We start from the raw sequence: 12,963 nt of genomic DNA, 5'->3' as shown, positions 1-12,963 counted from the left end.
CTTTTGGGATGAACACTTTGCGCGACGAATACAAAATTTGTCGCTTAAGTTATCTTAGCATGACAAATACATAATTCGTCGCGCAGGTGTTTTTCCCCGTTTTATTTATATCTTTACTAATGTAATCCATTTGCATGACAAATACAAGATTCGTTGCGCAAAGCATTATTATTATTTTTTTTTCTGTTTTTTTCCGTTTTATTTCTTATTGATGTAATTTTTTTTATCCAATTCAAATTATCAAACCAACTTATATATTACCAAAATATTTATTAAACTAATTTATTAACTAAAATATATATTATAACTAATGTAAACTTTAAGCCTTCCATGCATGTAACAGAAAATAAACTCCAACATAATGTTCAAATACATAACATTTAAATAAATTTTATTTCATAAAAAAAATTTCAAATTTGGTCACTCTTCCTCTGCGTCATCAGCATGTGCATCGACAATGGCATTATCAACTTGTGCATGATTGCAGCCTGCTGTACATCGAACTTCCACTTCCGGAACTTCTTCTTCATTAGCTCGTCCACATACTTCTGCTGCTTCTCATCAGTTTCATCAACATCCCAAACAACCTGTAATGGCAAGAAAATTAAATTAAATATGGCAAACAAATTATTTTTAAACAAAAACAATTACACATTCTATAATATAAACTTATCGATAACTGCCACACCATCGAGTTCTTCACGTCCACATGCACCATTTTCCAAGAGTTAAACTCGATAGAACAGTTCTCACGCACCAATCCCCCTATATCATAATTAAGTTCGGCGTATGCTTCAGCCGAACTTTTATCAGCAAACGAAAGCAAATGCTTACGTCGGTATTTCTCTATTGTCACCACAGCTTTCTTCATTTTTTTTCCTACCACAAATATTAAAAACGTAATATAGCCTATTAAAACAACAATTTCAACCATATCAACTGTAAAACAATTAAGTCAACAATAATTTATTATTACCTTTCCCCTTATGAGAGCCTTCTCCATCCAAACCTTTCATTGACTTTAAAACTGAATCGGTCATCGTTTGATATAAAACCTTTGCAAAATAGAATTCTGAAATCGTGTTTATATAAAACTCCACACACTTTGCGCGACCAATGGTATGTCGCTCAAGGTTCTTATAACTACCCGCTATAAATGTTAGCGTTTAATGCTTAGCTGACCAGTTTGACTATATCTTCAGAACACTTTGCGCGATGAATGGTAGTTGTTGTTGTGTAAACTCATCTTGCGCAACGAATAGCCGTAGTCATCGCGTAAAGCAATTTTGCGCAACGAATATATTCGGCGCTCAAAGAACCATTATGCGATGCTTACTAGTTTTCGTTGCGTAAACATAGGAAGACAAAAAAAAAGAAACTTTCCGTAAGATAATTAAAACAGTAAATAATTACAAACAAATATTCAATTATAATATTTATTCTACAAATAATTAAAACCTTAAATAAATTTATTTAATCCATTCAATTATTTAAAAACCCATACATGAATTAAACCATAATTAAGTTCAAATACATAACTTATAAAAAAAACCCCTTAAATTTAAATATTGTCATACAAAACATAAATTTAAAATTGCTATTTCGATGGTCCTCCATTCCGCTGGACTTCATAACGCCACCTATGGTATCCTCCCTCCAATGCATCCTCCGTCAACTTCATCACCTGTTCGTTCGTATCATCATCAAGAGTATATTTACCCTATTACACATATATGCAAATAATTAATTCCAACATATAATAAAAAATTTCACTAAATTAATCATTGATCCATCAACAATATACTTACTAATAATTCTTCCATCACGGCCTTCTTCGCATTCTTGGGCACATCTTTCCAAGAATGCCACTCAGCAGTAGGACAATTGTTCCCCATGGCTACAGCAATCGCATGTGCGAATTGAAAATGCTGCCTCAAATCATTCGAGTCAATGTCGGTCACGCTATGATCCTTGTTTTTATCCTCCATCTCACCATGAACAAAATTGTGATGAATAAGGAGAATAGAATTGTGAAAAATAAGGACAGCACAAACGCATATTTATAGGAAAGATGAGGCCCTTGTGCTACGAATTCTTCATCGCTCAAACATCTGTACTAAATGCAATATTGATTCCTCATTTGATTCCTGATTTACTTGCAGTGAATGGTTGGAGATAAAGCTAGTTGGAACTTGTGCGACGAAATATTTGTCGCTCAAAGTCCAATTTTAGTCGCGCAAGATTCTCGCGCCAAATTAATCTTGCGCGTGTTTTTCTTGTTCACTTTGCGCGATGACAAGGCATTTTCGTCGAGTAAAGTTGCTTTTCTGCACAATATTTTTTTTTCCTTTCCTCTCTGTTTTGCGTGATGACATTTTGTGTTTGTCGTGCAAACTGTTTTTTCTACTAGTGTTATTTTTCTAGATACTACTTTCATTCTAGGTGTTGTCCTTTCTTTTTTAATTACTCGTTCCAGCTAATATTGCCGTGGTAGTTGTTTGATACGAACCCCAAGGTCTGGAGACAATGAGGTATGCATGCATATCACCTACTTCCCGCATTTATCCAAACAAAATTTAATAGAATACATCTCTCTTCTGTAACAACACAAGTGATTATTTTGTGGAATTCTTTTTGGAGGAGGATGTGATAGAAACTGTGCTCCTAGAAAGCAAAACCACGACATTTACATTACCTAATTCATCATTTAATGCACCATCCAAAACATCACCTATGGATGAGTGATTCAAATTCAGTAGTGAACTGGAAACCTTACATGACAAAGAAAGAGCTATTTAATTAAATAAGTAATTAACATGACAAAGAAAGAGCTATTTAATTAAATAAGTAATAGCAAATCACGCTTTACTACAATGACGAAAAATAATTATGTTTATGTACTATGGTGCGGTTTTGATTGTCACGATTTCCCTTTTCTCTAACAAGTAACAATTTAGCCCACTAACGCTATCGTGTCACTAAAAAAAACATATAATTACTTATCAATATTATACTTTTTTATGCAGGTGCATATGCCAATGAAGAAGGGGAGGGTGAGGGTGAGGGGTGAGATATACACTAGTTTAACTAACTTGATTAAATCCAAATGGTTAATGTTATGAAGACTAAATTTGTAGATAAAATTTTGTAAATCAAATGACATGAAAGTTGATGATTGGGTTATTACTTGAGCGTTGATAAACGTGTTTATTCCTATTAGTGACAAATCATTTAATTTACATATTTTATCTACAAATTTAGTCTTCCTAAAATTACCCAATCTAAATTTGCGTTACTGATATGATGAAGGATGTCATTGGATTTGAAAACCCTAGCTAGCTGCAAGCATAAGAGTGAAGATAGTTAATGACGGATGAGGATGGTGGGCTCGGAGAGGAGAGTCATGTGGAGAAAGATTATAAAAACCATGTGTGCCAAACAAGGTTGGTGAGAGATTAGAAGGAAATATCTGGGAGGGGTATAAGGGAAGAATTAGAAGGTAAAATAATTAACGTGGGATTAGGGTTTGCGATGCGTACAGTATGCAAGCAAACAAAAACCCCTTTGTGGGTCTCTAGCTAGCTCACTCAGATATCATAAGGTCAATGCCTCAATCTTTTTAAAATATTAACTTATAACACACACAGTTTCAGAATCTCACGAGAATTTGGAAAACCCAGAGACAGAATTTTATGTCATTATACTATTATATATTATGTACGTCCAATCTGTAGAAATATAAGCAATAAAATTCAAACCCTGTATTAGTTATATATACATTTCTATTGAGTACTGTACTGAGAAAAAACAAAATTGTACATAAAATTACAAAGATAGAGAGAGAAGAGGACCATGGAGCGAAGTGGGTGGGGGAAAAGGAATCAGAGACGAGGGTGTCTTTCTCTCTCTAACATTTTTTATCCCGTCGTCTCCGGAGCAGGGGAAATCTGAAGTGACCATATTTTTTGGTGCATTTGATGGGTTTTGACCAGAGAGAGAGAGGAGAGAGTGAGAGACCTATGTGCTCTTTCTTTTCTTCTCCGTCTAGTGTCATTTTCCAAGATATACTCTCGAGGATAACCAAACCCAAACCCTACAACTTATGGCTTTCTCTCTCTTCCTTTCTTTTTTCTTTTTTTTTCTTTCCATGACTTATCTCTCTCTCTCTCTCTCTCTCTCTCTCTCTCTCTCTCGTGAGCATGTCTGTTTGTTCCAGAAGATTGCTGTCTTTGTTTGCTTTAGCTCAATATCCCTTTTAACTTGTTCCCGCACTCAATAATTTGGTCTTCAAAGCACGCTCACACAACAGCAAGCTTTCTTCTTTGTTCTTCATTAATTGAGATAGCTAGCTTTCCAAATATTCTTTGGAAGAAAAAAAAAGAACCAAATCTCCCCCAAATATCTTCAATCTCAAAAGCAATTACCTCCACCTTTTTCTTTAACTCTTTTCCTCAACTTTCTTCACTCACAAGTTGGATTTGAGTAGCAGCAGGGAAGCAAAAGAGAGAGGAAAAGAGGGGTAGCTTGCTAGTATTTGGTTTGGTAAAGTAGTGAATCAGAAAATGCCCTTGGAAGGGATTTTCAGAGAACCCTCTTCAGCCACAACTACGACTAGTTCTTGTCCAATTCCTGATCTTTCTCTTCACATTAGTCCTCCCAACACTTCCTCTAATTCATCATCAATTTTCAATACCACCATTAGTGAAACCCAAAATCCCACTACTAGTAATTCCCAAGCTCACACTGAGCTATCCCTAGGGCGATGCTTCACCGGCGGAGCTCACGAGCAAGAACCACCACAAAACCCTTATCAACAACAAAGTTTTCATCTTCACCGTTCCAACAGTCATTTAAGCCACTTAAATCACGGTGTTTCGCTGCTTGATGTCTCGTCATCAGAGGGTTTAAGGCCGATTAAAGGGATTCCGGTCTATCATCAGAACCGTTCATTCCCCTTCTTGCCTATGGACAATATGATCACAAGAGATCATCACAAGGATTCAAGGATGTGCTTCTACCCAAAACCTCCTCCACCTTCTTCCTATAACCATCTTTCTTTTCCTTCAGCTGCCTCATGTTCCCCTAATACGCCGTCTGCGCCTTATTTCGGAGGAGGAGCCGGCGGTTTGGATCCCATGTCGAGATTTACCAGGTTCTCATCCGTGGATGTGTTTAAATCTAACAATCAACTGCACCACCACCATCATCTTCATCAACTTCATCATCACAATCACTATGGTATTGGAGGGGTTGGACCAATGTCTGAGGGTATCATGAGGTCGAGGTTTTTGCCAAAGCTGCCGACAAAGCGGAGTATGAGAGCTCCGAGGATGCGATGGACAAGCACTCTCCATGCCAGATTTGTTCATGCTGTTGAGTTTCTTGGTGGTCATGAAAGTAATCAATAATTCAAAACCTCCTCTTTTTGTTTTTTTCTTCATCTCTTAAGATATATTTGGAAAAGAAAATTCCCCTTTTAATTCCTTCATTTCTTGTTCTTAATTTCCTTTTATTTCGCGTAATTTTTTGTTATGATTTTTAGGAGCTACTCCAAAGTCAGTTCTTGAGCTCATGGATGTCAAGGATCTCACTCTAGCTCATGTGAAGAGCCATTTACAGGTAGCAAGCTACTCTCTCTCTCTCTCTCTCTGACACTCATGTGGGGCGGGGTGTTTCTCTCTGTTACACGAGGCACAGTTACCAATGGGGAGCTGTGAATGAAAAGAGTAGTAAGCTATAATATTTGTATTGAGTCTGTCTGAAACTTCTGAACTACTACACACTGACCGCTTACTCTCTCTCTCTCTCTCTCTCTCTCTCCCTCTGCTTAATTTCAGAGAAAAACTTTAAAAATGGATGATAAAAAATAAAACAGGCAAAAGTGTCATCATTTCCCAATAATGAAGAATTGTTCATAATTACTTCCTTATCCAACATGAACCTCGTGATTAATGTTTCGTCCTTCCATCTTTATTAATTTATAAACCAAGACAGTCCCAGAAGCCCGCGGAGAGAGGAACCTAGCTACAAATTAAGAGATCTGAATTGTATTAATTAATTAGTTAATTAATGGAAAGAGAATAGTTTTATCATTTTTATGTGTATGTTTATTTAGACTTCTGAATTTATATTATGAGTGCTGATTGAGAACAATTTTTCAGATTATATTTTTTAAACTATATGATGTGCCGGTTGATGCTTGAATTCCTTCTTAAAATCATCAACAAAATCAGTCAAACCTTCAACTGATACATTATTTGGTTTACAAAATATGGTCTAAGATGATACCCCTAACATTTTCCTTATTTTAATATTAATTAATTAAATGGCCAATGACTTTGTAGATGTATCGAACTGTTAAGACCACCGACAAGCCTGCAGCTTCTTCAGGTAATTCGTATTGCTAATCCTTTACCTCTTTTTCTGATTTTTGCTCCTTTAGCAGCCTTAACTTTTTCTTACTTATTACGCTTCACTTCACATTAATTTTTTACCGCACACATTTGGAAAAGTTTTGCTTTCCTTCCCTGTTGGTATTTGTTTTCCTTTTAATTGTACGTTAACCCCTATCATAGATCGACCTAGCAGAGCTAGCTGCATATATTTGTAGTCAACATTTGACTATAACACCTAGCTAGCTAATACATATATGCATTCATGCATCCCATGCTTGCATTCCATGCATACATCATTACTATGTCATGAATCATGATACACATAATACTAATGTACCCCATATACAAATAATACAAATGTACATTGTAGATATGTAGCTTAGAAATAATTCTTATATGGATGGACCTTAATTAACTTTCATTTGTTTTCCTTTGAAATTAAGGGCAATCGGATGGATCTGGCGAGGACGACATCCTCTCTCCGATTTGCAGCGCAACGGATCAGCATGCCCTACGCAATACTCAGCAATTTCCAGAGCAAAGTGGACCGTCCGATCGGTCTGTGCAACCAGAGGCGGACTACACTTCCAGTACCACTCTTTGGAGTAACTCTTCAAGGTAGGGTTTTCATCACTCTCTTCCTCTCTCTAATGTTATATATATATATATGCCTGAACTTTTAAATAGTGCATGATAGTTTTTCTGGGGAACTTAAATTATAAGCGTACTAGTACTGCTTCCTTTTTATGCTTTTGCATGGTACCTTATGTAGCTTAATGTAAAATCGCGTCCACCATCTTTTAACAAAATAACAGGGTTCCTTGTGGGCTGTGGCCAAGCAGCTTTTGCGCTTTATTTTCTGCTGGTTATTTTCCTATGTAGCTTAATGTAAAATCACGTCCACCATCTTTTAACAAAATAACAGGGTTCCTTGTGGGCTGTGGCCAAGCAGCTTTTGCTTTATTTTCTGCTGGTTATTTTCCTCTTTCTTCGTCTTTTCTCTTCTTCAAGATTTTCTTTGGTTGATTAAGAAATCTTATAAAATAGCTAAGAATCGCACTAATAATGCTCAAGGTAAGACTTAAACAATAAATTCCATTACACAAAATTACAAATAAACTAAAGAAACAATTTTAGATCAATATTCTTTCCTTTTTTAAAATAATTCCTGCGCAAATGATGAGGTTTGTGGCATAAACATTAATGGGTTTTAAAGAAAAAGTAGCAAACACAATCAGAATCGTTAGCTGAGATAAGAAAGCAAATGGTAACACTTTTTCTTTTTTCTTGAGAATTATTAAATAAAACTTGGAACTGTTTTTTGGTATTCCTTATGTTACCGATATTATAATCTGGTTCCTATTCTCTCCAAGAGGACGTTGCAATATATGACCAAAAATGTCATTCCCTCTTGCTCTTGCTCCCCCCTTTTTTCCAAAGTTCGAATAACTATATGTTATTTTATAAATTGTACTCCACCCTTGACATATACCCAGTCATGTCAAATGTCATTTAGCTTCTCTTTGACTAAAACAAAAAGATAAAGTCCTCTTTTTGTGTTTCCTTTTATTAGTTTATTTCTATAAACAAATTAAAATTTCAGAGCAACAAACTCTTCAGGGAAGTGTTCCTTAAGGGTGCGTTTGGTACGTGGGACGGGACGGGACGGAACGGGACAAGGCGTTCCGTCCCGCGTTTGGTGCGCCAAAAATGGGTGGAACGGGCTGTTCCACGGGACAGATTTTGGGTGTTTTTCAAAAATATACCCCATGTCTTTTTCAAATAACAATGTTTTACCATTTTAAGACAAATATACCCCATGTCTTTTTCAAAAATTACACCTTCGTTCCGTCCCGTCCCGTTCCGTCCCGTCCCGTCCCGTCCCGTTCCGTCCCGTCCCGTCCCGTCCCGTCCCGTTCCGTCCCGTCTGCATACCAAACGCACCCTTAGGGTGCGTTTGGTACGTGGGACGGGACGGGACGGAACGGGATGAGGCGTTCCGTCCCGCGTTTGGTGCGTCAAAAATGGGTGGAACGGGCTGTTCCACGGGACAGATTTTGGGTGTTTTTGCATCCCCCCCTGGAACGGGTTTGTTCCACGTCTGTGGAACACAATGTTTTACCATTTTAAGACAAATATACCCCATGTCTTTTTCAAAAATTACACCTTTGTTCCGTCCCGTCCCGTTCCGTCCCGTCTGCGTACCAAACGCACCCTAACTGTGCGCACTTATACCAACTTATCATACACCCAACAGTAGCAATTTGAGTCGTGCCTGTGCCTCATACGGCTGTTGGGATTATCTAACTAGGTGCCATATTCTGAGGACAGTAACCAATACATGGCAGGAATGTGAATTGTGGAGAGGAAGTATGTGAATGGGGATGACAACTAATAACGGAAAAATCTGCTCCAATGCGACTCTTGGCATGTGGATCGACTAGTGCGCGTAGCCTGGAGTCATGGCCTTTTGGTTAGAGAGCTAACTGTAACTTCTATCCCACCAGCTATAGCTAGATAGAGGAGAGTTACTTGTGGATGCTACTAAACATGATCCGATGTTCTAATTAACTTGACTAGTTCAACAAATAGAAGATAAGTCGTATGAATTGAGAAGGGTTTATACGTAATTTATAGAGGATTTAGATGAGTCAATTGTAAAGTTAGATAGGGAACTTAAGTTGCATTCTGTAATCCTCGCCTTGAGTGAGGAGAATAAATCTTTCCTAGGCTCTGATACCATGGCGACTTAAAGAATGAAAGCAAGCAGATTGAGAAAATCTTGAGAGAAAATGAAAGCTCTATATTTGATTATCCGAAAAGAATGATTACATGGCAGTGATGAGTACATCAATGAGTAAGTATATACCCAGATATTAAAGCAACCAACTCTAACTAATCAAGAGATTTAATGAATTAATGTTTAACTAATTATAACAAACTAGTAATTAACAACAAACCATACATGTGACAAGTAGATGTACTCTCTTAGTGCTTGAGTTATCAATGACCAAAAAATGGTGGGGTATGTACGATGACTGAAGAAATCCTGAAACTCATTTAAACTAGAGGTAAGATCATCTCTCGTGTCATGTCAAGCATGACAATGTTCTTGTGCCTCATCATGCCTGATTTTGTCAAGCTAGTTTTGGGTTTATCCTGGATTTCCCCAGGGATATCCCAATTGTATGCAACATTCTGCCGTAGTTTTAGGCGTAGCATGATCATATATATATGCTCGTGCCTTACCCATATGGTAGCTTGTATGTGGCTAATTTTAACTTGATACTAAGTTAAGCCTAATTAGGCATTTTGTTCGGGAAATCGTGTCTATTGGTTGTCTGATCATTTATCACGGCTATGTTCACTAAGTTCTTTTGGAGTTTTAATTATTACACTAAAGTTGTGATGTTTTTGACTTAACTGTGCACCCATAAATAGGTCAATCCGTAGTTTAGTCTCCTATATTTGGTAGAGGTTGATTTTTGTAAGCTTGTGAGAATTGAGTGTATTGAGGATTCTCCATTAAGAATTGTGTTTAGAGTAGGTAGATTATTTAAGAATTCTGGAGACATGCATTCATTTCCTCTTCAATTTGCAATGTTCTCCTTCGTTTGTGAATTGATCATCGCTTGTGGGTTCAGCCCAATTCCGGTTTAGGGTTTAGATTTCGCTCATTGTGATATTTGGGTAAGGGTTTTCAGTTGTTGAACATGAATTTCGTAACATTTACTATTGAAGCAAGGTTCTATATAAAAGACTGAAAGCAATGGTCGTTGAAGGATCCAACCTAGCTAAATTGGAAAGGATTGCCATGAACCTTTGGAGCGAATTGATTTTCGAAAGCTGAGTGTGAAATAGTGGGACGTACTTTATAAGAAGGAACTATGTGCTATTCTGCTGCTGATGATTGTGAAAAGTGTGTTACAAGACAACCATATTTATGCTAATTCTTTGATAACCACGAGTAGTCCAACAGGTACATGTAATACGGTGTCATTTTACTCTGTAAATGGCTGGTGGTGGCATAGTGAACCTAGAACTTAGCCTAATAAGTGGCCCTTTTTACTGGAGACCTTCTCTTCAACTTTAAGGAAGATTTAGTTTAAGTCGACATAAAAGTCTATGAAATTCACCACATGATATAACGGGACATTTTGTTATATTTTGATCGTTTGTGTTTCTACATTTAACTTTAAATTTCTTGCTAAAGTTGTTTTTTTTTTCTCCATGAAATTAATCTGAGTAGTAGAGAGGCGTTTCCACATACTAATTCTCATGACATGGACGGGCAAACACCAGCAGTATCCTCCCAATTACAGAAAATATCTGGTCATAAAATTCAGGTACTAAATCAATGTTTTCAATTTTCATATGTATTTGATCAACAGATTATAGTATTTTAAATTCAATATCGCATGTACAGAGAACATCCACCGTACGAGCATTCATGCATGAGCATGTATAGTGGTCCATTATTTATAGCCCGAGGCACCTATAAAAGTTAAAAGTTGTCTTGATTTTCATTTAGAATGAAAAAGCTCTTTATTTCCTCTTACAAACAAATCACAATCTGTTTGAAAAATAATATAAAAATAAATGTCCGTACACACCGACTAAACAAAAACTGTTTGAAAAATCATAGTTATAAACCACAAAAAAGTGGGAGAAAAACCCATTTCTGTTTTCCAGACCATAACAAAGTATAAATTCAATTCCCACATTCCACATTTACACTCTAAAAGTCAACATAAAACCCTAGCTTCCTTCTGAGCCCAAAAAGTGGTATATCCCTCTTTCCCTCGCTTCATTTTCTCATTCCCAAATGGCCACGGCCGCCACTGTGCACCCCTTGGTCACAGTCCAGTCTCTGGACGGCAACATGACCACCGGCCAGACCCAAGCTGTCCCCTTGCCCAATGTCATTAAGGTCTCCATCCAGCCCGACATCGCCACCTTCATCCACCTCTATTTCATTTTATTTTTTTTTATACAAAAACATTATAATCGAATACATTTTAATTTTCATCATATGATCTAGTCTGGGATGAGAGAAATAAACACAAAGCCTCGTGTGGTCGTCCGTTGAAAGTGTTTCTCCCACCTTGTACGTATAATGCATACATATATGGAGCATCTCTTCACATGCACACCACTGCATTCAATGCATTTATTTGGTTATAACTTACCATAGATTTAAGCCATGCATTAATCTGGAAAAGGTTGTCTGAATGTCGTACAGGAATGTGATTCAAACAACCTGAAGAGCTATCTGGGATCTAACTTTGATACCAGACATCCAAGCTTGGAGTTCACGTTAGGCAGACCGGACTGGAATGGCAAAGCACATGAGTAATTCAGTTTCTGTCTTTTCATGGTTTACTTTCTTGGAATCAAAGTGCTAGAAGAGCTTAAGTTGAGTTATTTGAGTGGATAGAAATTCTTTTAGGACTGTTATGAGCAGCTATATTATACGTAGCTGCTTCAGTTTCCTAAGTCCTTTAACTGGGCGAACATGGAAGAGAAGAACATGTGTGTATAGAGGGGAAGAGAATTCACATCAAAATGGTGGATTGGTTCGCCTCCTCATTTCGATTATGGCTATGTATATCCCAGCCATCCATGTCTGACAGAGACTGGGAATTTTCAGGGTAAAATCCAGCTTTGGTTCCGTGTAAGGAATCATCGTAAGTTCGACGGGAAAATCGTGATTTTCCGTGTTAGATAAATGAGAGTTTACATCATACTTGTAAAAGTTGGGAAGGGGTTTCTCATCAGAAATGAACAGAGCTTGTATTTCATCAGTTTGAATCTCTATTGTTGCCCAATTAAGTGCTTGTATTTCAAAAAAATAGTTGGCACTGCTGCATAAAGTAAGGATTAAAACGATTCAAAAGATTTTCTTAATCCAGGGGACTTTTTTTTTTATCCGATATTATTGGTTTGTTCTTTTTTTTAGAAGCAAGCCCAATCCCCAAATCTCCATTTTTTCTAGTAAAAAAAATCAAAATTTTAAAATAAAAAACACAATAATATTGGATTAACCGTTCCAATATGGGTTTTAAGCAGTAACTAGGGTTGTAAATCGGCTTGAGCAATTCGACTTCAGCTTGTTTTGGGCTTGTTCAAGTTCAATTTATACGTGAAATGAAACATAACCTGAAGTACTCTTTCTGTCATCTTGATCACCAGCATAGTCACTGTCTGTGTAGCTAATAAGTTTTTTATCTCCTCCCTTTTTGTAGAATACCCCAAAACCAACAGTGCCTTTCACGTACCTTAAAACCCTTTTTGCAGCCAACAAATGAGACTCAGTAGGATACTTCATGTACCTACTAATTAAGCTTACATTGAACATAAGATCAGGACGTGTAGCAGTTAGGTACATGAGATTTCCAACCATTTGCTTATAAAGTGTGCTATCAACTCCCACTTCATCTTCATCACGAGTAAGTTTAAATCCAGGAACCACTGGATTTTGCACCGAGTTGCATTGATCCATGTTAAACCTTTCCAAAACTTTTTGTGCATACTTCCGTTGACTAATAAATATGCCATCCGTTTTCTG

At 37.0% G+C, this 12,963-nt stretch overlaps 3 protein-coding genes across 3 annotated transcripts; 1 reads left to right on the top strand and 2 right to left on the bottom strand.

Moving 5' to 3' along the window:
- Positions 1 to 410: 410 nt before the first annotated feature.
- Positions 411 to 1,040, bottom strand: LOC126611970 (uncharacterized). The gene is made up of 3 exons (XM_050280268.1): positions 977 to 1,040; positions 689 to 879; positions 411 to 587 (listed from the first exon to the last, which is right to left on the bottom strand). Exons 1-3 carry the CDS (start codon positions 1,038 to 1,040, stop codon positions 411 to 413), a joined length of 432 nt encoding a protein of 143 aa, XP_050136225.1.
- Positions 1,041 to 1,451: 411 nt separating this feature from the next.
- On the bottom strand, positions 1,452 to 2,064 carry LOC126611022 (uncharacterized). Its single transcript, XM_050279206.1, has 2 exons — positions 1,809 to 2,064; positions 1,452 to 1,720 (listed from the first exon to the last, which is right to left on the bottom strand). Exons 1-2 carry the CDS (start codon positions 1,986 to 1,988, stop codon positions 1,598 to 1,600), a joined length of 303 nt encoding a protein of 100 aa, XP_050135163.1. The 5' UTR covers positions 1,989 to 2,064; the 3' UTR covers positions 1,452 to 1,597.
- Positions 2,065 to 3,874: 1,810 nt separating this feature from the next.
- LOC126611009 (transcription repressor KAN1-like) lies at positions 3,875 to 12,141 on the top strand. The gene is made up of 6 exons (XM_050279194.1): positions 3,875 to 5,397; positions 5,543 to 5,619; positions 6,345 to 6,390; positions 6,839 to 7,013; positions 10,645 to 10,741; positions 11,638 to 12,141. The coding sequence occupies exons 1-6, from the start codon at positions 4,563 to 4,565 to the stop codon at positions 11,749 to 11,751; spliced, it is 1,344 nt and encodes a 447-aa protein (XP_050135151.1). The 5' UTR covers positions 3,875 to 4,562; the 3' UTR covers positions 11,752 to 12,141.
- The last annotated feature ends 822 nt before the right edge of the window (positions 12,142 to 12,963 follow it).

Source organism: Malus sylvestris, chromosome 17 (genome assembly GCF_916048215.2).
Source record: "Malus sylvestris chromosome 17, drMalSylv7.2, whole genome shotgun sequence".
Taxonomy (NCBI): domain Eukaryota; kingdom Viridiplantae; phylum Streptophyta; class Magnoliopsida; order Rosales; family Rosaceae; genus Malus; species Malus sylvestris.
The sequence above is the reverse complement of the archived record's forward strand: the minus strand, read 5'-3'. Positions and strand labels throughout refer to the sequence as shown.